Source organism: Onychostoma macrolepis, chromosome 09, assembly GCF_012432095.1.
Source record: "Onychostoma macrolepis isolate SWU-2019 chromosome 09, ASM1243209v1, whole genome shotgun sequence".
NCBI lineage: Eukaryota > Metazoa > Chordata > Actinopteri > Cypriniformes > Cyprinidae > Onychostoma > Onychostoma macrolepis.
In genome coordinates, this window is record NC_081163.1 from 15933701 (window position 1) to 15959399 (window position 25699).

Sequence of the window (25699 nt, forward strand, 5' to 3'; positions counted from 1 at the left end):
AGTCTAGACTGTCTAGAGTATATCCTTAAAGTGGTCATTACAGCATTTAACTTGAGGCAGAGGGAGAACCTGCTTGGAGAAAATGCTATTAGATATTTGCAGCTGATGGAAGGACTTTTCATGCTGCATGTTTTTGGAGTAGTGAGATGGCATTTGCAGTCAGGTTAAGTGGGTTTGTGGAATAGCGGTTTAAATGTTATCTTGCACATGCAGCACGCACATATGTGTTATGTGTTAGCCCTACTGATTCCCAATACTTTAACCTACCTGAACGAGCATGGCAGTGGCTTTGAAAAGTTGTGAATTTTGATGGCCGGAGGGAGACTGAAAAGATGCCCATGTATTAAGAGAGGACAGGTCATCAGTAGACCGGAGGCAATGTAAAAGTGTGCCATCAGATGGCAATGATGTGTCTCTCTGTGAGTTCATGTAAACTACAAATCAACAGCTTTCCACTCTATGAAAGCCTGTCAGAACCATGTGGTGGCAAGCTGCTGCTGCTGCTGCTCAAAAGCCTTGAATGGCATCAGAAGGCTGTTAAAAACATGTTTGTGGCTTATATCTCACAGTTACTGAATATATACACTCTTTTGACAAAGTTGTGCCTGTAGTCATACGGAACAAGTGTTAACTGGAATAATTTTTTATTTTTGTAATTTTATTATGCATTATTCTAGTTTAAGTACAAGAACAGAGGTCTTGTCTGCTAGATATTGTTTGATTGGAATTGTTATTTTTATAAAATAATGAAAATATACATTAAGCAAAAAATATGATATTAAGTTAACTTCAGTCAGTATGTAAAGCTTATGTCAAATAGAAATGTACACATGACTGTACATCAATGATTATTTTAATGGCTGTACTATGTAATTAGGCTATCATCACGAATCTTTTAAATACACTAATATAGCACAAAAGACATGTTAGGCCAGGCTGTAACAGGGCGTCCCTGCTTTGTGTCTGTTCACCAAGGGGCCTGAAAAAGTTTGGAGACAGGGATCATGAAGACAACAAACTGTATGAACAACGGACTTAAAATGTGGCAAAATAAAATGTTTGTAAAAACTCTGTAAAATGTATTTACTTATTATAGTCTACAGTATATAGCCTGCCTTTTTCTTCTTCATTTCAGTAAGTAGCTAAAGTGCTCGCTCTTTTACGAATATCCTTAAATCCTGACAAATCGCATGTTTAGCGAGAGTGAGAATGACCGGGTTAATTAAAGTTATTGAGCGTACAAAGTTATTGGGCAGACCTTTGTGCCGATGTCGGAATGAAGGCTGCAGAGCGTTTTTCGGTGATGCTGCCGCCGGGTCCGTTCCTCAAGTTCGTTTCCAAGGAGGAGAGACGCCTCGCGCCAGGACTCCGCCCCCTTCTCCTGAATGCGCGAGCAGCTGCTTTCAAACCCAACTGCTCAATTCCATTCATCCTCGAGAGGGAACAAAAAAGTGGCTATTTATTAGAATACTTGTTTTGTATTGTTCCGCGTCACACAAAAGGGGCTTTATTATGTAAGAAGGAACCCTTTCGCCGGGAGAAACAATAACTTGAAATTGTCTTTAGAGTCTATAATAAATTTCATTTTCTTGTCTCTCTCCTCAGTGTGTAGTGAGTGGTGGGACTGGGAGCTGGGTATGGCTGGCCTTGGCACACTAAGTGTAGATTTTAGCAAGGATGGCGGTCTGGCGAGTGGCTTTGGCTGGGTTAGGACAGCGATAGAACCGGTAAGGACGATTTTACATCACTGCAGATGAAGGACAGTGCAACGTAAGTTTATATAGCTTTAAGAACAAGATTTAGATGGATATGCATTCTCTTCTGGGGAAAGTCTTACTTTGGGATATTTTAAGAAATTGTAATTTAATGTTCTCGTCTCGAAACGTGATGTACTGAGACAATGATGTCGCCTGACTAACTGGTTATTAGAAGTTCGGTGCGTTAACTGCGCCATAAAGCCTGTAAACAGAAAGCTGTGATCAGTTTTACAGAGCTTGATCGCATGATGCTACTCGATCTGTGCTGTCTGTAACTGTAGCCTAAATCGGATAAGAGACATTAACGCGATTTATTTTTTTTCCAACGACGGTCCGGAGATGTATTTCAGTCGGTCCAGTGTCGGCAAAGTCGCATTTTACCGGAAGACTTACAAATAATTATCTAAACGCTTTAACACGCGTTCGTGTTTACAGCATTAGCCGGAACAATTCTTGATGGAAGTCAGCCAGTTAGGACCGCTAAGCTTTTTTCTTTCTTTTTCTTTTTACATTTGCCGCTTTAAAAGACAACCTGCAAGGGCAAGCAGCTCACTGCTCCGTAAATTTGTATTTTTATTTAAATGATCTTTAAATAAAGTTTAGAAGTTTGAATTCAGTAGGCTATTTAATTAAATGAATTAAATATCTATAGGCCTATTAAAATGTGTGATCCAATGTCTGTTCATATGTATAATGCTGATTAAACAGTCTCAGTTTTTGTTCCCTGTAAAAAATAAATAAAAACTTAGGTTGTGTGACTGTTATAGGAAAATAACTTTTAGTTGGAGTTTTGATCAACAGATTGTCACAATCGTTTGTTTAACAGGATATCATTTTCAAGCGTCTATAAGCCAACGTCTTACCACAGCCCTGGTCAAGACAAGAAAAGCCACACAAAGGATTTAAACAATCAAAATAGGTTAAACAAGGCTACAGCAACAAACAAGTTTAGCACGCTTTAATTTTATAGTGAAACACTTTCCTGTTAATGAACAGTTACACACACACACACACACACACTGAAAGCTCATATAGTCAAAAGAAGACCTGAACTACAAATATTAAAATGTATTGTTTTATTAAATTGGATGGTTTTTAATAATCAATTCCTATTTCGTTTATTGATATTTTGGGATCATGGATTAGCCTACATAAAGCAGGTTATATTCCCGCACCCTTGTTCCATCCCCCATCCCCTAAATAATGTTTCGTGAACTGGACGATCGCAAACACCTGTGACAACAGTTAAACTGTCACTTCATTTTTACTTTTAGGTTTGTTTCGTTCTTTTTCAAATAAGACGGACATCTGTCCTTTTTTGACTAGTCGTATGTGTTTTGGATAACTGCTGTAACCCCAGCTCTCGCACGTGCGCTAACAGTGCCCTATTGCCCCCAGCGCGCGCAAAACAAAGACTCTGTGAAGAGCGCGACACTGGAGCAAAATGAGAACTGACAAGGTACGTTGTTCCAGGAGGGTCACAATGTGGTTTAGCGCTCTAATCCGAAGGACAATTAAATGTATTAAATAACATAAAATTATTGTTATTAAATCTGCCTAATCTTCACCATAAAACTAAGAAAACATTTTGAATTATCATGACACCATTTTGAATTCAATTGAAATTTACATTTTAAGGTTAACTTATATGGCACATTTTTATGGTTTAAATTAAAAACAGTCAAATAAATACTATACTATCTAGGCTACTAATATAAGTAGTATATAATTATTGATCATATTAGTGCTGGTGGAGTTTGCTTTGGTGTGGGCATACTTGAAACAAAACACATGGGCTACATGAAAATGTTAAACCTTTCATATTTATTAATGTGTTAAGTACTTTTAATAAAATGATTGCATTTCTCAAAATATTAATGGTGTTTTTTTTTGTTTTTTTTTTAATTAGAATACAGAACACAGAAAATAATTATTTTATCAACATAAAATCAGTGGCTAGACACCATGACTGAGTAAATGAAAAAGGCTATCTAGACTGTTGTTACGTGGGCAATTGAAAAGCCCTTATCTTTTGTGAAAACATGTTTTTGATTATTAGATATAGTAGCCTATCGTTCTTGTCACATATTCAAAAATATGACAACGTTCCTACAGCATATATATATTCAAGTTATTTATCTTATGCAACTTAAAATCAAACTTGATAGCAAAATAATAGTTTTGTCTCGTGTTTCACGAACATTTTTTGGGGTCGGTCATGCGATTGTATCTAGTTAAATAAAAATGAGTCTGGCTTTCTTTCAGTCATCGCCTTCATTATTGTCTTTCAATTTCTATGTTGCCTTTTTATTTCGAGATAACTTTAGAGTTTTCCATATATGCCAATTTACAGTCATCTTATATACACGCTTCAAAATCTTAGCAGTGCACCACCAGACGGCAGTGTCTTCGATTTAGGAACCTCTATTTAAAATCATGTTGTTTACCTCTTAAAATATTGTGGTTTTCATAAAGAATAACTAGCCTAATTATAAACTTCTTAGTGGGAATTGTGTGTTGATTATGTTTGCCAAAAAAAGATGTAGCCTAATTGAATGCGAAGTGAAATGACGGTCGTTTTATCCAATTTACGTTTTTGACATTCTATTTTACAACGTGCACTTATGAAAAATTCATTTCGACTGATTTTTTTCCTTTAACAGTTTTATACTCCCAGACATTCAGCATGCAGTGTACTGTATCAACATAGCTGACAAGTAGTTGGCTACCCTATACACACAATGATTTGGCAAGACGTCACGAGTGGAGCATTGGAGCTATTACAGTTATTATAAAGAATTAGATCGTATCTTGTAATGTCATCTAAATGGATAAAATCTACCATTTGTCCTCTTGTTCATTTATTGCAACCATTGAAGAGGCTCAAACTGCTACCTCAGTATTTACTCTACTTTGGAGGGGGCGGTGTTGACCCTCCGCGCACCCCGCCTACTAGTTCTTTCCTCGTTGTCGACGTCACTCGACCGAACTCCATGCAAATCGCTCCTCACTGCAACGCCATTGGCCGCTCGCTCATTTTAATCGCTGTCAAAACGCATCATATGGCCGCCGCTTTAACTAACTCTTCAACTCCACTAGGAAAAGTAACTCAAATGCACGTTCAATTAATGTGGATGTGAAACGGCAGTCGGACACGACACTAAACAGGCTACAGGAGCAAAAAGAGACCCCGAGACTAACAGCGAACGTTTGGGAATAAACTAAATTCCACATTTCACCGGAGCTCCACGGGCTTGTGAGGCACCTGCTTCAAGCGCGGACTACAGAGCGCCGAAAGTTCATGCTTTTTCTCTGCTAGCTGAGAACTTCTAAGCCACTTGAATGTATAGCATGATGATGGAAACGGACCTTCATTCCCCGGGACCCCAAACCAACACGAATCCGGGGCAAACGGGTCCAAACTCGGGGAGCAAAGCCAACCAAGACCGCGTAAAGAGACCCATGAACGCTTTTATGGTCTGGTCCCGAGGCCAGCGGCGAAAAATGGCTCAGGAGAACCCCAAAATGCACAACTCTGAAATTAGCAAAAGACTCGGTGCTGAGTGGAAGGTGATGTCAGAGGCTGAAAAGCGGCCCTTTATTGATGAGGCGAAGCGGTTGCGCGCCATGCACATGAAGGAGCATCCGGATTACAAATACAGACCGAGGCGCAAAACCAAGACCCTGCTTAAAAAGGACAAGTACTCGTTGGCTGGCGGCTTGCTCGGCGGCGCGGGTGGCGGGGTCGGGATGAGCCCTGCAGGGGTCGGCCAGAGGTTGGAGAGTCCTGGGGGTCACGGAGGCTCGGCCGGCGCTGGCTACGCGCACATGAACGGCTGGGCGAACGGCACTTACTCGGGCCAGGTGGCCGCCGCGGCAGCAGCGGCAGCGATGATGCAGGAGGCGCAGCTCGCCTACAGCCAGCACCCAGGCAGTGGGTCTCACCATCACCACGCTCATCACCATCACCCGCACAACCCTCAGCCCATGCACCGCTACGATATGACTGCTCTCCAGTACAGCCCCATCTCGAACTCCCAGAGCTACATGAGCGCTTCTCCATCCGGCTACGGTGGGATATCATACACGCAGCATCAAAACTCCAGCGTCGCTTCTTCTGCCGCCATCGGTACGCTGAGCTCGCTCGTCAAGTCCGAACCCAATATAAGCCCTCCGGTGACCACACACTCCCGAGGCCCCTGCCCCGGAGACTTGAGAGAGATGATTAGCATGTATTTACCGACCGGCGAGTCCGGGGATCCGTCTGTGCAGAGCAGACTGCATGCCTTACCGCAGCACTATCAGAGCACAACTGCCGGAGTAAACGGAACTGTCCCATTGACGCATATTTGAAAGAGCTGATGGAAAGTGATGGGTAACGCGCATTCAGAAACACTCCACCAAAAATATTTACCTCTTTTTTTAGGTTGTCATTGAACTACTTTTGTACAGAATGTTTTATGATGTTCTTGTAAATTAAAGGTAAATATTGTTTCGATTGCAGTTCAGAGAGAAACTGAGATCTTATCAGATGTATCACTTTCAGTGAAACATTGCTTAAATATGACGTCTTTAAAAATGATTCTGACAGCGTTTCTGGCTACGCCAAGAAATGTGCGACATACTGTTATTCTTTAAATATTTAAGTTTCTGTGCAAATTGACTTTTGAGTTGATAATAACAAAAGTCTAGCGTGAATAACTCAATGAAATGTTTTTGAGAGCCCATAAAGAGTTTCCTGCTTATTACATTTACCAAAACGTTTGTACACGTGGATTAATGTACCAGATTTATGTTGTAATATTTCTTGTAAATTGTGAATAAGTTTTAATATTTCAAAAGACTGGCACGTCACTGCTGCTGTACATAATTTATGACATGCATTCCTGCCAGTTCAAATCTTAACCTTGCGTTGATTCATGGTCTAAATAAAATTGGAGAAAAAGTTACTCTGCTCTAAATTGGTGTTAGTTTTGTTACCTAATTCATCAGACTTTGTCATTTAACATGTGTTTGATTTACCACACTATCTAGTGGACACTTTCTCTTCGCTGATTGAAGACAAAATATCAGTCGGAAGATATTACTAATGCTTTATTTTGCCTTAAGACCTTTCATTTTGTGTGTGTATTTTACAAGCTTCAACGTGAGATCTCTGAAAGCATCAAAACAGGGAAAACGAATTTCGAAATACTTGATCTTACACGTCAGGAACGTGAATAATTTCTTACAACTGATATTTAGCCTATTAGATAAGGGAAAATTATACAGGCCTGTTTAATGTTGTTTTTAAATGTAGCCTACGTTTTAAAAATGTGCTTTAAAATGTATGTGTGTCATTAATTCAAGCGCAATTGCCTTTTATAATCAGCCGTCTGCTTAGGTAAATTAATAATATATAAATAATAATTCAAAATAAGTAAAGAGAGTTTAAAAAACTAGAGAATACTATTAGTTTTTGTTGTATTGCATTAATAAAATAGGATAACGTACCTGAATATTGTTAAACCCCTTGCAAAAATTCAGTGTTTCGTTACTAAAGATACAAGACTTCAGATCTGTTTATACATCATTTGAATTGTTTGTTTACTTAAATAATTAGGATGTAGCTCTGTACTCAGTTAATCATTGCTTCTCCCATTGTAAACTTTGATTGCTACCTAAGGTGTATAATTCTGAGTACTTGAAGCATGAAAACAAACTATCATTATATGTGTATCATTTAGGCAAGGGCTTGACAACTTGCTTCACCTTTCGTGCAATGAAATTGGATTAACTGTTATTTCGTTTATCACAAAAATATTTACAATTCAGTTCACATTTTGTTTAACTGGCTCTTTTTTTTTTTTTTTTTAAATATATAGGCTATATAAAAATAGCAAACCTGATTTTTATCCACAAGAGTCATAATTTGGATAGTAATGAATCAGTTGTGTATGGGTAGATTTTGTTGTGTAAAAAAATCATTTAGAAAAGTAATTCACCTAGGCTATGTTAAACAGTATACATGCGTGTTTAAAAACAATCTATTTAACGATTTTTTGTTTTTGTTTTGTTTACTCGAGGTGCTTCTATTATTTTGTATTATGAAGAGCCCATGTTCTCTTTTAAAAGTAGATTTCATTTTCACATAAAATATGTTTGAGGCCCACCGGTTAATAAAAACTACATATTTCTGTTATAGGCTGCATTAACACTGTCTGTAGTCTCTGATTATATGTAAAGTGTAACCGTGTTCATTTCGTGCTATTTACTAGTTCGTTTGTATTGCGTTCGTTATTTATTCTCGATTCCCTGCATATGAAGAATTCAATCAATCGTTAAGACCTCTGTGGTTGAACACAATGTGATTTGAGGCAGAGACAGTTACCGGGATCAGCCAGCAGAGACGCTGACCTCTGGGACAGAGAGTCAAAGGTTATTACAATTACCTGCTGTCTCCCTGGGGCTAGTTTAGCAACAAGTGTCAGAAGTGCAAAGCCGCAACACTATGGCATCAGACGGCCTTTTTCTTTTTGGGATGCGCGTGTGAGGCCTTCAAGTCTGCAAGTGCCACTTCACACACTTGAAATAAATATGAAGCAGAACAAGATCAGGAGTGTTATAACTGTAATATAGGGTACATCAAAAAAAAAAAAAACCGAACGATCTTGGTGCAATATGACCTTAAATCTTTTATATATATATATTTATTTATTTATTTTTATTTTTACAGACTGTACGAGTTGCTCTTCCTTTATAATGTAGTTATAATTTTTTATGATAATTTCATGATCTTAAATTAAACTGTCCATAATTCCGAACCCACACTTTCCTTTCCCCTCCACATGAGAAGGTCCACTCAGAAGCCATTTGTATTTATCTGCAGATGAAAAACTACACGGATTAGCGCCGAAAATAGAGAGGCAGAGAACCACGTCACGGCACTTGCCAGGTTAAAGAGAAGCGTTCTGGTAAATTTAACCAAAATAATTTACTACCCCGCCAAAAGAGGGGAAGGCACGCGGGGTGGGATGGAGTGCGAGGTGGGAGGGGTGGCGGTGGACTCGAACCAATAAATCGTCTCAACGTGCGATACCCTTATCTTGTAGCCACCGATATATTCTGTGCTGGGAAGCCATCAGCACTGCTGGCTCGTACGAAAACTCCCGATCTCTTGCACTCGCTGTCCTAAATGGGGATAATTAGCATCACTTTATCACGCCTCTGCATATTTTCTCCCTTCTCCAAAAAACCCGGTACGCTGCTATTGGTCGCTGCTCTGTCACAGAAGATTACGGAGACAGATTGCACGGAACGAATGTGCTGAACGAGATTAGGGAGGAATAGAAATAGCAACTGGGCCAATAAATTCCTCGCGAGGGCCTTATCGTGCAATTACACGTTGACATGTTTAACAATCTTGCTGCCTCTTAATCCTGCGCCCTTCCAAGAGGCGAGATGCTGCGCCGTAATTTCTGCAGCCTGCGATTCCGGAGCAGTAATTTAAGCATGTATGCAGAACGCCACGAAAAAGCAACTTTGTTCAAACTTTTATTTACCAAAATGTTGCTGTCTTTCAGCTAATTATAAATTATTTGTTCCCCACCGTGACCAACAGTCTCTTTTAACCGCGCCAGACGCAGACCAGGGGCCCGGGTATTGTCGCATGTAAATCAGCCCCATAAGTTTCAGTACGATTTTTGTCTGAATTGCGTCATTATTGCTCGGAAGCGCAAACAGTAGGCTAATTCAGTGGACTAATTTAGTGATGCACCCATGGGATTGCTTTTCACAGATTTTCTCGTGTTGTTGTGCATCACTGAGAATCCAATTACCATTATAAAACGAGCACTGTTCAGAAAGTCTAGACTGCTTTATCTAAGAAAAAATGCTAGCTGACCGATGCAAGGCTATATATGAATTTTCAAGGCGCTTATGAAGCAAACTGCTTGTTTAATAAACTAGCCTTCCGTACCTTAACTGTCTGTTTTGTCTTTCTCTCTCTCTCTCTCTCTCTTTCTCTCGCCCTCGTGTTCGGCAGAGAGGTCTGTGTAAGGATGATTGTGAGAGACTCTGCTGGAATTTGGCAGGCCCGCTGCTTGGAGAGGCGCCCCACGCTGTGACTCCCATTCAGCGGTCCAGCGCGCTGTGAGGTTGGGAAGTTTCACTGAGCCGTGCACTCAATGGCTCCACAAAGCTGATTACAAGCCCCAGCGAATTCCTGAAGGGACCGGGCAGCCACGCAGGTGTGCGGGAAACCGGGGCAACCCTTCAGAGTTATAGTGACAGAGCAAGACAAGCCGGGAGACCACACAAAAAGCAAAGCGTCCCGCGAAGCGGCCAGGGATTTGGTGGGAAAAGAACACCTTAAATGTCCTCTCCCTTGTGAGCGAAAAGGGAAGGGAGGAGAAACTTTCCGAAGGCCTATTAAAACGATGCCCAGTCTCCTCAGGACAGTGAACTGAAATGCCTGTAGCCACCCTTAGCATCGGAAACGCATTTCTGTTTTCATGTTTGCCATATGCATTCTGAATAGCCCAGTCTAGCGTCTCGCGTAAAATGGGGTTCGGGGTTAACGACGATTCATAAAACGTAAAGGCCTGCTCTCCCTCACCGTGCCCAATTCATTTCTCTGGTGCGAAAAATCTACATCAATGAAGCAGACAGCGTATTTAATTAGAGCGGAGTCTAACTATCAATTACTCAGGAAAAACACAGGATCCCCAAGGACCGGTAATCAGCGCGCCAACAGTCGGCCACGCGCTCATTACAGCAAAGCGACAGGCGGGAATAATAATCAGGGCGCGGCGACGCATCTGCCTACAGTATTACCACTGCTTCCTGTTGCCTCTCACAAGTTTAATAACTCGTAGTTTTTGCTCCGTTTAGCCCAGTGGTAGCTCACTTGTGGGCGATATGACACTTTTGAATGCTTTTGCTTTCTGAATAAAATTAGGCCCATGTCATTTCACTTTTAGTCTATATGCTTGTTCACTTTACATACAATTATTTAATTACAACAGTTTGTAACAATTTGATTTCGCTCATTCCACGTAAATTTGTAACACAGAAGTTTACTTGGTGTTCATTTTTGTTATAGCTTTTTCAGCTTCCAGCTTGCTTTTGCATAGGACTGAATGGAGAGAGTAGTATTGAAATACTGTTAATTTATGTGTTTTAGAGCAATATGAAACAAAGGGCAGGCTTGTTCGTGTTTATTGCTCTGTTGGGGTTTAAGAAGAGGTTCTGTCATGTTGAAGTATTAGCTATTAACGTGTGTGGTTGTTAACTAGTTAGTAAAAAAAAAAAAAAAAAGATATTCTTCCCCCTCCCCCCCCTTCATTTTAATTAGGTTAAAACCACTGTCCACAATGAAACTTTTAAAATAATTACTTATGAAATATTCGGAACGTAACAACAAAATACCGTGCACATATGGAGAGTCTATGTGTTCTGCCAATATTTCCTCAGTTTGAGTGAGGGCTCAGGCTTACTTTATGCGGCTAATTTAATCCTCCGCAGAGTCAACAAGGGCTAATTGAGATCAGCGGGGCGCAAACACCCATTCACAATCAGTTTCTCCCGTGCCCCGGATTGTCCCGTTAAGCCGTTTTGCGTGGGTTTTGGGACTCGGAAGTAACCATATTGTGGCAGTCTATAGATCAAGACTATGTTGGCTTTGATTCCTGAATTATACAAATGGCAAAGGTCTCTGAGATTTAGGCATGTTTCAGTTCCCATGCTTAGCCTTATAAATATGCTATAAATCTATTGCAGTCTTGGCCTCACCTGTGTCCTGTCACCCCTGCGGTCCTCATGTGATTAGAGGACAAAAGCACTTACCCGGCCCGGCTATGGTAGTCAATCAACCACAACGGACTATGCTAATTGAGGGGAAAGGCGAGAGGAAGACGAACAGTGATCCCAATTGTTCGGCGAATTTCACAGCTCAGCGCAGCTGCAATGCTACTGTTCTCTCCCAATACACTCTTCCTTCACTTCCAACACAACGCTACTGTAAGCCGAAGTCTGTGCGAACAGGAAGGGAATTTGAAATACTCGCGATTTTCCCATAGAAGTTGACAGTTTAGATCAAAAACCATATAGTTGGGCTACAGCTGAAGAGATAAATGAGACGCGCTCTGAAGTTTTTGAGGAGCTGTCCAGGTCCTGAAATGAACGCGACTCAAACACACGTCCGCATAAGTTCTCTTTGGGCTATAGCACAAGCAACAAATCTTCAAATAAATCTAAGTTAATAAGTTTATCAGTAGCCGGCTAAATAGTAATGCGTTTTCTCTTTCTTTCCGCCTCTTTATACATCGATTAGCCTCGCCTCTGCATACGACTCTCGTGTGAGTTCTTTGAATTTAAAATTGATGGTCAAAGTTAGTGCCTCAGGTTTTTGGACAAAACCAATAAAGAATATGAATATGTTAGTCCTGCCTGTCATAGCGAATGAAAATTTGAACTCAAAGTAATAAGCATATCACTTGGTGAATAATAGATATTTTAGCACAAAGGCAGACTTGAATTCGTTTATGCAGACACAAAGATTTTGAGTAGTTATTTGAAAAATCTATTTACTGTGCCATTTTACGAGCCTAGTTACTTGGTACTGATCAGTCTTTGTTTTTGTTTGGCTTTCTCCCATTTTTCAGTCTGAGATCAAATATGCGCCTAGAAAACAACTTGTGGCAAATATACAAAAAGAATGACAACTTTAACTGTAAATTACTTTTTTCTCGCATCTAGTTTGACCCATCTCACAAGGTGCCCTTCTTCTCAGCAGGGGTCAGAAAATAGGCCTGAGAATTGTTTGTGTTTTACCGATGCTGGAGTCCCACTGTGCTTCTGTATTTTGTGATGGGATAAACTTTGACTGTGTCTGATTGTGTTGCTTTTACATCTGAAAGAGGGAGAGAGAGACAGAAAGAAACAACAATAAAAGAAGTTGATGTTTATGGATTGGTCATTGATTTTGTTGCTCTTGGCTGTATGGGCCCCTTTTTTTAAAATAAAGACAGGCAAGGATATGGAAGCGTGTACAGCAGCACGGGCTAAAGCTGTAGAAGTGGATGGAGTCCGCGTGGACAGTCAGTGACAGTTGAAGTACCTGCCCTGAGGACTGCGTGACGGATTGGGGGCAGCGGGGTTAGGGGTGATAATGACACACCCCACTGAGTGTTATTACTTAAAGACTGTGCTGGGCTGAAATGACATTGTAATGGGATGGGGCTTTTTGCCACGTTTTCACTGCACTGGGTGCTCTAGCTCAGCAACTTACTTCCCGCTTCTGTGTCCTCTTTTGTCTGCTGTATAACTGCTTCTTTGCTGCTGCTGCTGCCCCCTGTCTATTTCCCCGTCCCTCCTTCTTTCACACTAGCCTATTCTTTCTAGTGTCTGCTTACATGCATTACAGAGACTCACTTTTATGCATGCATAGGTTCCTGGCAGAATACGCCGAAATTTGGTGCATAATTTTTTTTGTTCTTCTAACACTGAAAAAGCTTATGTGTGTCTGTACTAGCTTCAGTGCACCTTACTACTGAACACATGGCCTGTCTGGCTCAGATCAAGACTGGGGCTCTACAACGAGCTTTAATGAGATCCCCCGCAGCACGACTGCACTCAAGTTATCGTTTAAACTAAACACAGAGATATCTTTTCTACTCAAAGCATTTACCAAAATACATTTCTTTTTTGTTTTGCAGCGTATTGTGCTCAATGTTAGGGGAAAAAAACGGTATCGGTACATGGACTGTATTGTTTTTAATGATTTTGCAGTTAGTTTGTGGTCTGCAGCGACAAGCCCCTGGTGTAAGTAAGGTTGCACTCATATTGTGAATAATAAGCAGCTTTCCCTCTAATTGTTTCAGCACTTACAGTACATATAGATGGACTCCCTGTGTTCATATAAAAAGGTTTTTTTTAGCCCTAGTGGTTACTTTCCTCAAATACTTAAAAATGCATTTAGATTGAGTTCAACCTTCAGGTCAATCAGAATGACCAGCCACCTTTCATTGTGTGAGTGTGTGTTTATTGAATTAACACACACACACACACACACACACACACACACACACACACGTACATGTGGCAGGGGTGTAATATGCTCATGCCATGTTATGATCCTCCCATTATACATTCACCAAAGCCAGAATAGAGTTAAAATGGTTTTTAACCCCCATTTCAAAGGGCGATGGACATCAGAAATAATTCTGAAAAAATACAGAATTAGACACACATGCTTACACTCTGTACCTGACAACATACATTTTTAAATATTGTATTTTATGAAATAATGTTTCACATTTAATTTATTATTAATAATTAATAAACATGGGAGCTCAAATGTGTGAATTTCTGTATTTACATATTTGATAGTCCATTACCATATTTGATGCTAAATTAAATGTCTATAGGTGTGTGTGTGTTTGTATACAATATTTATAATTTGTATAATAATATAAAACATTACATTTCTTTCCCAAGATCTCCTGCAATTAAAAAATCAGTCAGAACAGGATTTAAAAATATCTGGAGTGGTCATATTGTATTGGCATTAACACACACATGATACTTTGGATTTGAATCATCTGGCTGTAATAAACAGAAAGTTTAACAGTTTGTGCATTCACACGGTTTTCTGACCGAGTAACTCCCGTGGACTTTCCAGTGGATGACTTATCTTTCCCTGTTTCCCTGTTCACTCTTTTTTAATTTAGTTAATTAATTTTAATTACTTGCTAGTAATAATAAAAAGTAATTCATCTTCAGAACATTTAGTCAGTACTCTCATGCACTGAGGCCAAATTCCCAGCGAAAGTGTGAGCTGAGTAAAATGAGCTATTACTGCGGTGATTCATGCACATGCTGGTCTCCGTTTCAGTCAGCTCCTTGTGAGTATGCGTATTACTCTGGCCCTGCACCTCTAATGTGTTTGCTGAAAAAAAGAGTAATGCAGTTTCTGTGAAGAGTAACCTTAAACACAATGATGACTTTATGGCTGATGGACTTAATACGCTGAGCAGCAGAGCTGTTTTAAACGACTCTGTTTCTAATGTGGCAGTATTTCTCTGCAGGGCTGACGAAAAGCTGTTATTCCTCTTTTGAGGCGCAGAGCCAATACCTGAGACCTCTGCCAAAAAAGCCAATCCTTTTACACTGTTAGGCGAGAAATCTTCTAGTGTACGCAATACACAGATGCAAACAAAAATCCATAGGCATTTTGTCTCTCTCAATCAAAAACACGGGCAAACACACACTCTCACACACAATTTGGTGATTATTTTAAGTAGAGGAGATTAGGTTAATGAGGGGTCAGGGGGTGACCATAAGAAACAACGACTCAGTTTCCTCTGGATGTCACTGATAGCTCTTACTGCAGCTGACCTTTGACACCCCTTACAGTGAGTGATCAACAGACTCAGCCATTTAGATGGACTAGATTACAATATCAATGTGATGGACACAGGATCCTTTTTACAAGGGTCAGTGAAATATAGCTTTCAAAGATAACCAAAATTGCAGCTAAAGAGGATAACAGCATTGTAACAATGACCTTGCATACTGACACATTTGATGCCCTTTGAAATTGCGTTCAGGTTGAATCAAAACAGATTCTCACCTTTTGATCTAATTACACCAAAGTTCAAAACTGTATAGTTTTAGGTGTTTTTTTGTTGTTTTTAATGTTTGTGAAAAAATGCTCACCAAAGCTGCATTTATTTGATCCAAAAAAAGTAATATTGAGTAGTGCAGCCATAATGTTAAAACCTGCAAGACTAAAGGCATCTTTACACAGGCATGTTAAGGCTCTGTGCCTGCTCAAAATTCAGTGTAAAGACGCAATGCCACATAAAAGCCAGACTAAATTATGCCTGCCATGACCCACCTCAGCCCCAAGCATCAGAGTTGTAATTGCTTTATAAATGTTTTTATACAACATCTGAGCAGCATTAAACAGCGGCATAGGTTCGACACAGAAGTATAAATCAGCCTTAGTGTAAAGACACCTAAATGCCACTTCAGAAGTGCTTCTGTGCCACCTTTGCAGTGTAAATTTGGTGAAACTCACCAGTGGTTCCCTTGAGATTTCCCTAATGGGGTTTTTCAGTTTTGCTCTAAAACATAAACTGCACACGCTGTTTTTATGTAGTTACTTATTAGGAACTTTTTTTATATATATATATATATATTTTTTTTTAATAATCACATTCTTCAAAATTCATGTTTTTGGCATGGGTGTGTGTAATTCATGTTGTAGATCAAAACATCAAGTATCACCTAGTTATGTTTACCACAGGCTTTATTTTACTCCTGAATCGAAAAGCCCCATTATACCAATCGGGAAATCTAGAGAAAACCAGTGGTGAATTAGTCTTGAGTTTTGATGTCATTGCTGTAGCACTCAATTTTTTAATAATTTTTTTTTAAATAATGGTTTTCTATGTTACTATATTTTAAAATGTAATTTATTGCTGTGATGGCAAAGCTGAATTTTCAGCATCATTACTCCAGTCCTCAGTGTCACATGATCAGAAATTCAGAAATCAAATAAAAATGTATTATCAATGTGGAAAACAGCTGTGCTGCTTAAAAATAAATTAAAATTTGATTCATAAGGGTGCATTAAATTGATCAAAATTTACAGTAAAGACATAATGTTAGAAAAAATTCTATTACAAATAAATGCTCAAAGATTCCTGGAAAAATTTTTTTATGGTTTTCAAGAAAATATTAAAGGAAACACACTCTCTACCAACACACAAGGATGGAAAAGTTTCCACTCCTGTGTGAAAAGGCAGACCTTAATTTCGCACCTCACTCCCCTACAGGCACAGATGAAGTCATTCTTTTATCATGAAGTCATTCAGATTCTTTTATCTGTCTTTTTCCCGCACCTCTTTCTCGCTCCCCTAAGTTTAATGATAAGAGCTGGATCGAGTGTTATAGGCCACAGGTAAAACTTTAACAGACCACTTCATGAGATAACCTTGAGCATATGGTTAGATTAACGTTACTTTAGAATATCTCTCAATACCGTACAGCTCCATAACAGGACATAAATGCCAAAGCACATAAAAATAAACCTCAATTTGCCAGACAACCTGCTACGAAAATCAATCAGTTCCTACATTAACATAATTAACTGCATACACGTTATATGACTTTTCACGTCTCGCTCCTCTGACCCACCGTTCTAAAGGTGACTCCTCAAATAAAGGACGGCTGCGAGCGTGAATGCGACCGCGTTGTGATCGTGTCATGTCCGTACAAGTTTTCGAAGTCTTCTGGCTCCTGTGTGAGTTGAAAAGAGTAGATCAATTTCTAATAAACTTCTTCAATAGGCCAATTTTGCCTTTCACTGGCTGCTTTGAAAGGCTCCAGTTAGCATTTAGAGAAAGAGATGGAGAGTGAAGGATGATTACAGAGGAGTACAGTATGCCACTGAAGGTCATCACTCAAGGATAATGAGCGCTGTATTGAAACTACACCTGTTCCCACAGTCTATTTTTCCAACCCGGTCTACATGAGTGAGAGTTCACTAAATCATATTGATCTCCAAACAACACGACTGATTGATGGTTGCATTTCAGGGTACGAAAAAGTCCCATGTCCTTTCATAGCAAAGAAAAAAATTATGTAGAAAAATGAGAAATTTAGATTGATATAAAGGGGGGAGGCTGTTAAGCTGCATTTGATCACATTAAAATCCCTCATATGATTATCGGTACAACATTTGTAAACTCATTCATGTTTGAAGGCAATTTACTTCTCCATGTTACTAGCAACAGCAGTACTATCAACAAAGATAAATTAATTTATTTTAAAAACAATATTTTTTAGTTAATATCTTTTTTGTAGGAAGCTTCTTCAGTAAACAAACAACCAAAAGAGTCAAGCATTGATGATTGCCACTTTATGAAACAGTTTTGCGGGGGGGTTTTTTCACTGTCATAACTGGTATGTTAACTGATAACTGGTATGTGTGTGTGTCTGTCTGTCTGTCTATCTATGTATATCATACATGTACACTCTCTCTCTCTCACTCACACACACACACACACACACACACACACACACACACACGTTTGTTTTTGTGAAAAGTGGGGACATCTCATAGGCGTAATGGTTTTTATACTGTACAAACTGTACGTGATATTGCCTATACACCAACTCTACCCCTTAAAGTAAACTTTGTGCTATTTCAGATTTTCAATACACTCCATTCTGTGTGATTTATAAGCGTTTTGAAAAGTGGGGACATGGGGTAATGTCCTGAAAAGTCACCTTCTCCTTGTAATACCTCTGTCATACCCTTTCCATTGATGATGGTTTGTTAGGATTGGACAATATTTGGCCGAGATGCAACTATTTGAATATCTGGAATCTGAGGGTGCAAAAAATCAAAATATTGAGAAAATCACATTTAAAGTTGTCCAAATGAAGTCCTAAGCAATGGATATTACTAATCAAAAATTAAGTTTTGATATATTTACTGTAGGAAATTTACAAAATATCTTCATGGAACATGATCTTTACTTAATATCCTAATGATTTTTGGCATAAAATAAAAATCTATAATTTTGACCCATACAATGTATTGTTGGCTATTGCTACAAATATACCCCAGCGACTTAAGACTGGTTTTGTGGTCCAGGGTCACAAATGCTGATTTAGTGTTCAAGAAACATGTTGTATTATCCATGTTGAAAACAGTTGTTCTGTTTAATATTTTAGTAGACATTTTTCAGGATTCTTTGATTAACAAAGTTCAACAAAACTGCAATTATTAGGGAAAAATATAAAAAATAAATATAAATATATATATATATGATTTTTTTTTATTTTTTTTAATAAATGTCACTTTTGATCAACATAACAGTAAAAAAAAAAAATATAAATATATATAGAGAGTGAGCTGGTAGTGTATATATTTTTTACATTACACAGAATGTTTTACATGACTTAAAACTGCCTTACAATGTAAAACACAAACACAAAAAAGCTGATTCGTAATGTGACGGTCATCAATGCTTGACACTTTAGGTCAACTAATGCAGAGAAATGTCTTATTTCCTCCTTGCATATTTCCTGATTTATTTTATGTAATCTGAGGTGAACGGCCGTAATGGGATTAGAGGCGGTGCTGCTGAACCCAGCGCGGCCCTGCTACCAGCTCACTCAAGAGAAACACACAGTTATCACACAACAGCAGATTGTTTTGAACTACTTATGAAAAAACGGAGCATCTGAAGACAGAGGCACTCTTGCCAGCGTGAGCTGGTGTTAAGTGCATGGTTGTTCCCGTTGTTTTATTTAGCATCTGCAGAATTCCCAGCATAGTTAAGGTGCTTTGGAAAAGGATTAACTGTTGCTGGCACCAGCGAGCAAGCCTCGCAGATTTTCCCCTAGCAAGAAAGTACAAAGAAGAGGAGGAAGAGGGAGAGGGAAAAGAGGGAGAAAAGGCAAAGAGAAACCACAATAACAAGTTGTATAAACACGACCTGAGAGTGAGACGCGGGTAAAAGTATATCTAAACAACAATTATCCCTGAAGGAGGAAAGGAGGAGGCTTTCACTTGCCTACTTACAGTGTCCTATTACATCAGATGCTTAATTTCCGTCACTCTCTTCTACCTAATTCCCTCCACCTCTCGCTCAGTGCCTTGTTTTTCTCTAATCATTTACTCCTTCATTCTGTCCTGTAATGTCCAGCTGTTTTCTAATGGGTGTAATTAGAGAGGGGCAATATGGAAAAGCCCAAATCAAAAGATGCATGCTGATGCATCTAAAGTATCTTTCCCAAATCATTTAGATCATTTGTGTTTTTTCTCAAGTATTTCATATAAATCGCTCAGTATTTTTGACTGAATATAAGCGAATAAAATACAATCACATCTGAATGACTTAAAATATTATGTATTTTCTTTTCACATCTTCACATGCAAGAAACCATCTTAGCATCAGAAGTATTTTTCCTCCCTCAGGAATGTGCGCAGATGATTAAGTATTTTAATAATTTAAAGTCTCTCCGAATTCAATATGACCATGAAGCATGCCTGGCATTATTGTGTTCATGACATTGTGTCCACAACCTGAGATTTGGATGAAGTTGAACCCATAGTGTTTATAAAAGCACGTTAACTTGGATTGAGATATTTGCCAGGACACTGTGATATCTTTTCTACAACCTTCAAAAATGTTTTAAAAATGTGCAAATATAATTGAAGTCAGCCAAATTAGAAACTTTCATAAGGTAAGTTGGCACTGACCTTGACAGGTAAAATAAAGAGTGACCTTTTTTTTAACCAATTTATTCAAGTTTCCAGAGACGGGTCTGTTGTGGCAAATGATTTAGTCTGGGAAATTTGTAGCTGTATTCAGATGCTCTTCTGCTGTTCTTCTGGTTAGGTTCCTTGTTTCTGGAGCAGAGAAACCAGATCTGGCCTGTTCGTAGAACTGCAAACAAAAGCACTTGACTGACGGCCAGATTTCTTCTCGTGGCTGCGCTCGGGTTTCCACGCTCCCAGTATGACGCTTGAGAGACGGCAGGTAACGCAATCTCAGGTGTGCTCGGGGGCGTGGCCGGCCCTTTTCTCCTTCTTCACCTTGATCACCCGCAGCGCAGCGACAAACACGGCTCCGTTTCAACCACTTATCCTGCTCCGCTGAAATAATCATCTGATCAGCTTCTTTCTCGCTCTCCCTCTCTCACTCCCTTCTCTGTTTCTCTCATTGGTTTCCACTCTTTATTGTATGGAAGTACAGTCTGTATTTTCACCCTTTGTCTGTAGTTATTCTGAAGCAAAATGAATAAGGCCCTAAATGTTAGTGGAGCTGGTTCCTCCTTTTAAACTCCTTTTTTTTTTTTTTTTACCCCTATGGAAGGTGTATGATAGTGAAAGGACACTCCTGGATGGCGTATGCTCTCATTAGCATGTGGCACTTTTGAAAGTTAATAGTGCACTCTTAAAAATAAAGGTTCCAAAAGTGGGTTTTCATAGAAGAACCATATTTGTTTCCCAAAAGAACCTTTCAGTGAACAGTTCTTAAAATAACCTTTTTTTTTTTAATAGGCTAAAGAAACTTTTCCACTATTTAGTGTAATGATAAGGTTCTGTGGATGTTAAAGGGATAGTTCACCCAAAAATGACAATTCTGTCATTAATTACTCACCCTCATGTTGATCCACACCCGTAAGACCTTTGTTCATCTTCGCAACACAAATTAAGATATTTTTGTGGAAATTCGAGAGCTCTCTAACCCTCCATAGACAAGTGTCCTACCATGATCAAGACCCAGAAAGGTAGTAAGGACATTGTTAAAATACTCCATGTGACATCTGTGGTTCAACCGTAATTTTACAAAGCTACAAGAATACTTTTTGTGTGCACAGAAAACAAAAACAACGACTTTATTCAGTGATTTTGATATGATATCGATGCATCGATAATGGCGGAGGACTGTCCCGGAAGAGAAGAAATCATTGAATTTTCATTATTTTTGTTTTCTGTGCACACAAAAAGTATTATCGTAGCTTTTTAAATTACGGTTGAAGCACTGATGTCACATGGACTATTTTAACGACGTCTTTTCTACCTTTCTGGGCCTTGATCGTGGTAGGACCCTTGCTGTTTATGGAGGGTTAGAAAGCTCTCACATTTCATCAAAAATATCTTAATTTGTGTTCTGAAGATAAACGAAGGTCTTGCGAGTTTGGAATCAACATTGAGGGTGAGTAATTAATGACAGAATTGTCATTTTTGGGTGAACTAACCCTTTAGAGGTTCTTCATGGAACCATCAACGCCAATAAAGAACCTTTATTTTTAAGTATAATATTATGGATGTTAGGAAACTGCAGCATAAATTCCTGGGACTTTGAAATACTGCTTTCGGTAATAATTTTGTTTGCTCAAGTGTTCTTGGTAACGGCACTACGCCCTAACACAAGTGTTGACAAACAAGCACATATGATAGAAGTGAAAATGAGGGCGCCTATTACGCATAATGTATAAATGTCATTTTTGTGATTAAATATGAAAGCTTTAAATCCATCCATTCCGCTCACTAGGTATACTGTATATTTTTGAGAGGGCCAACTCCCCGGCGTGCAGTATTTTAGAGTGCCCATTTAGCCGGGCCCCCTGCTCTCCTGACAGCTGATGGAAAAGGCAGTGTAACAATGAGCCCCCACCGTGCCTCTCTGCCTGCCCCCAACCACCAGGGGAAGAGGAAGCAGCGGCAGCCGTGTGACACATTATTCTGTCCCCCCAGAACCTGCAGCCAGGCCAAGCCCCCCCTCCGGGTTCCCTTGGACCTCTAAGTGCCAAGCCAGGGACTGAGTGACATTTCCAGAGTCCTGACCTTTGTTTTTCCATTGACTGGGAAGACGTTTGAAGGAGGTACAGTGCACGCTGGTCGACTCTCGGCAAACGGCACACACTCGCAATTACACACACGGTTTTAGAGCTGCTTGCACAAAAGGAGAACCGAGCGCTATGCTGTCACAGCGCTTATGCGAAAGAAACACTATATCTGGTTTACGTTGGATTTTAACTACACTGAGTCTGGCTAAAAAAGTCACGGCAAACTTAACTAGACTAATGAAAGGTAACCTCAGTGCAGTTTGACTGAACTTTAAGAGCAGAGTTTAATCTTCTCAAAAATGACCACTGGAGACTAACTCATGGCACATTTTGTGTTTCTGAAAAGCTCCCCTCAAAATGAAGTCAGATTATTGTACCATTCAGCATTACATAAAAATGTCTACCGCAAAATTAATTCGGGAGGCATGTTGGTTTGAAGTATGGGTTCTCGTAGGACTACATTTAAAAGCAAAACAGGAGAAAGGAAAGCCTCATGCGGAGAAAATGGCATAAAATGGAGTGTACTGCAGTGTTGATAGGTTGAGTCTTGGGCTTTATTAATGATATAAGCTGCTGGCCAGTGCTTTGGTCAAATCAGACACCTGCTATGGCTGCCACACTCCAAGAACGGTGACATCACAGGGAGCAGGACAAGTCAGATCCGCTGTTAATCGCTCGCCTTAATTGAGTGCTCTGCTGAGTTCCAAATTGCTCAGTACAATCAAGACTCATTTAAGAGTCCCACCATGTGCTCTTAGGCCATGATGAGATATTGCCTTCATTGCCTGTTGTTTCTGAATATTAGCCTTCCTTTCAATACGCCCCCTACATATTCGCCTTTTTTACTCCTACCCTTCAGGTTGCTGTTTTTACTGGCTGTGTTTTTCTCTAATTTCCCTGAATTCCAGGTGGGGGAGGAAGCTATTGTTTTCGAACATCCTGGTTCCGCTCCTCATTTGTTCCTCACTAATTCCAAAGTGGCAGAAAGTATGGACCAAAGTAAGTCTTTCTTTTTTCTTGTATCACTTTGAAGGGGATTATTTTGCAGTATGAACTGCACATTATCCAGTGTATGATGTGGCTGCTCACCAAATAAATATATGAAATATTGATTTGACTTGAAACTCCTTCTCTCCGCTAAGAAAAAAAAAATCCATTACAACGTACAAAACAATCAGCATAGCAACAAGGCAAACACTGCAACAATATTACAATAAGACTAATTCTAAAGTCCTCCGAGGCCATTTTTACTATATAATCGATAACTGAGATGCAAGATGGCACCAGTTCCGGTTATGAAACGAGAGTGTGAGTCTGCGGTGTGATACGTGAGACATGAAAGTAGTGCCTGATAAACAGTGTTACCATAGTAATCAATGTTTGATTGTTGGGATAGTGCAATTGACCAATCAGAATCAAGTATTCCAGTGAGCCGTGTAATATTATTTATCAGAGTGCTCGCTACTAATAGCGCTGTGACACTCACGCAATTATTTCACACATAAAAGTTCTGCCTGTGCAGCCCAATCTCATGGCAATTCATACATGTTTTACGAGGTGGCTAATTTGTATGAATTCGTACGACGATTTTTGCTAAATCATATGTACAGTAGTCAACATTTGAAGTGGATCAAAGCCTTTAATCAAAGTTGTCCTACAAGCTAAAATCAAAATGCGTTCCCCAATTCGTATGAATTTTAATTTTTTTTACGAGTTCCCCAATTTGTATGAATTCATACGAATGACCTACCCCTAACCCCGACCCTAAACCTACCAGTCACTGGGGTCAAGACAAATCGTACAAAACCATACCAGTGAGGTCGTACTAATTCGTACGAATTAGCCACCTTGTAAAATACGTACGAATTGGTCGTGAGATAGCGTTGGCCTGTGTCAGAGCTGTTGTTTCTTCTCTGAATCACCCCACAGTCAACACAAGACATCTTAACACAGCTGAGTTAAGGCTGCTCTGTGCCGGCTAAAAGACTGTGCTTCTGTGCCACCTTTAGCATCAATATGGTAAAATATATGAGCAAAGGAGAAGTAGTAGCGTGTCAGCTGAATAATTCATAAGCAGCAAGTATGGCATGTAGGCATATGCAAAAAAAAAAAAACCTCTCGCAATTTAATCTGACACACTAGCCATGAAGTTATCATGCTGAATTAAGTTTATTTCTTGCTGTTGAATGCTGTGCCTCTGGCATCTGGGAAAACAGCCACCACAGGTGTTCACACTGCATGTGGAGGCATATAAAATATAGCTGTGAAGTTTTTAATGTATGGATTTAAGGCAACGTTTTTGCATGTAAATTTCCTATGAAACTCCTGTTTAGTTTTACAAAAAATAGATTGGGTGGGATGGTGGGATGTCATCAATACAGTCTACATGACTCATCAGATCTTATTTCTTATGCAAATGTATCTCAGGGATACAGAAGGACTGTAGTGAGAGGGAAGGAGAGTAGAGGAAGAAGAGTCTTGTTTTGAAAGAGGACTCCTGTGCGCTTCACGATGCCTGGCTATCACAGTGTCACCTAGTTAATCTTGTGTTCAACACAGCATGTCACAGATCACACGAAGCCTCAGACACACACACACACACACACACACACACACACACACACAGTGTATTAAATGTGACCACTCCCAGCGCAGTGAAACTGTTCAGGCAATCCACACCACTGCGGAGCGAATGCCTTACTCATGTAATTTATTACTGTCTGACCACACAGTCGCATAGTATTATCCAACTGTTCAGCCAAGAGTTGTTCAAGAGCCTCACCTGAGATGAACTCAAGCTGAATGGAACAGACTGCATCTTGCTCTTCCACAGTTTATTAAATCAAAAACAGTAATAAAATGTACTGACTCAAACTACTCCCATCTGAATGCTTTACGGACTTTTAAGTGACATAATCAAGTGACACATTCTGATTCAATACGAGTTAAGCTCAGCTGACAGTATTTGTTGAATAATGTTGATTATCACAAAAAAATATTTTGTCTTCTCTAGTCGTTTTGTCTTCTAAAATTATTTTGTCTTCCTGGTTCTATTTTCATGTTAAGTTGTACATTTGAATACAACTTTACAAATAACAGGTTAGTAAGCAAAATGCGTGTTAATATGATTTTAATGTCTTGAGCCTATACAGCTGAAATAGGAAGTAATTTAACATTTACGGATAGGCCCCATTCACTTCCATTGTACTGTAAGGGTCTCGATGTAGTTTTGCTTTCCTTACAGAAATAGCTATTTTTATTATTAAATTGGAGATGATTCAGTCAGTTTTAATAATCTACAAGTGTGTTTAAGTGCACTTTAAATATATTTCAGTAGGAATAAAGCAATAATTCTTTTTTTTTTTTTTTTTTTTTTGAAGTCTAACTAAAGATGCATCATTAATTAACTTTTGGTGAAAAATGCTGGCAAAATGTGTGAAGTCAAAGATGTCACTTTCAAACCAAGCAGCTTTCTGTTGATCAGTTGTGAATCGCAAACTTGAGCCCTTTGCAAAATCTGCATGGGTGCATTTGCCTGCCTCACGTGAAATACCTAGTCGCATGAAATCCTATCAAAACGAATA

The 25699-nt window shown here is 39.4% G+C and overlaps 1 protein-coding gene and 1 long non-coding RNA gene across 2 annotated transcripts in view; one reads left to right on the plus strand and one right to left on the minus strand.

The window, feature by feature from the left end:
- Positions 1-25699, minus strand: part of LOC131547365 (uncharacterized) — a 53987-nt gene that overhangs the window by 13762 nt on the left and 14526 nt on the right. The gene's annotated exons all lie outside the window — the stretch shown is intronic.
- On the plus strand, positions 3764-6691 carry sox1a (SRY-box transcription factor 1a). The gene has a single exon (XM_058787896.1). The coding sequence runs from the start codon at positions 5100-5102 to the stop codon at positions 6108-6110; it is 1011 nt and encodes a 336-aa protein (XP_058643879.1). The 5' UTR covers positions 3764-5099; the 3' UTR covers positions 6111-6691.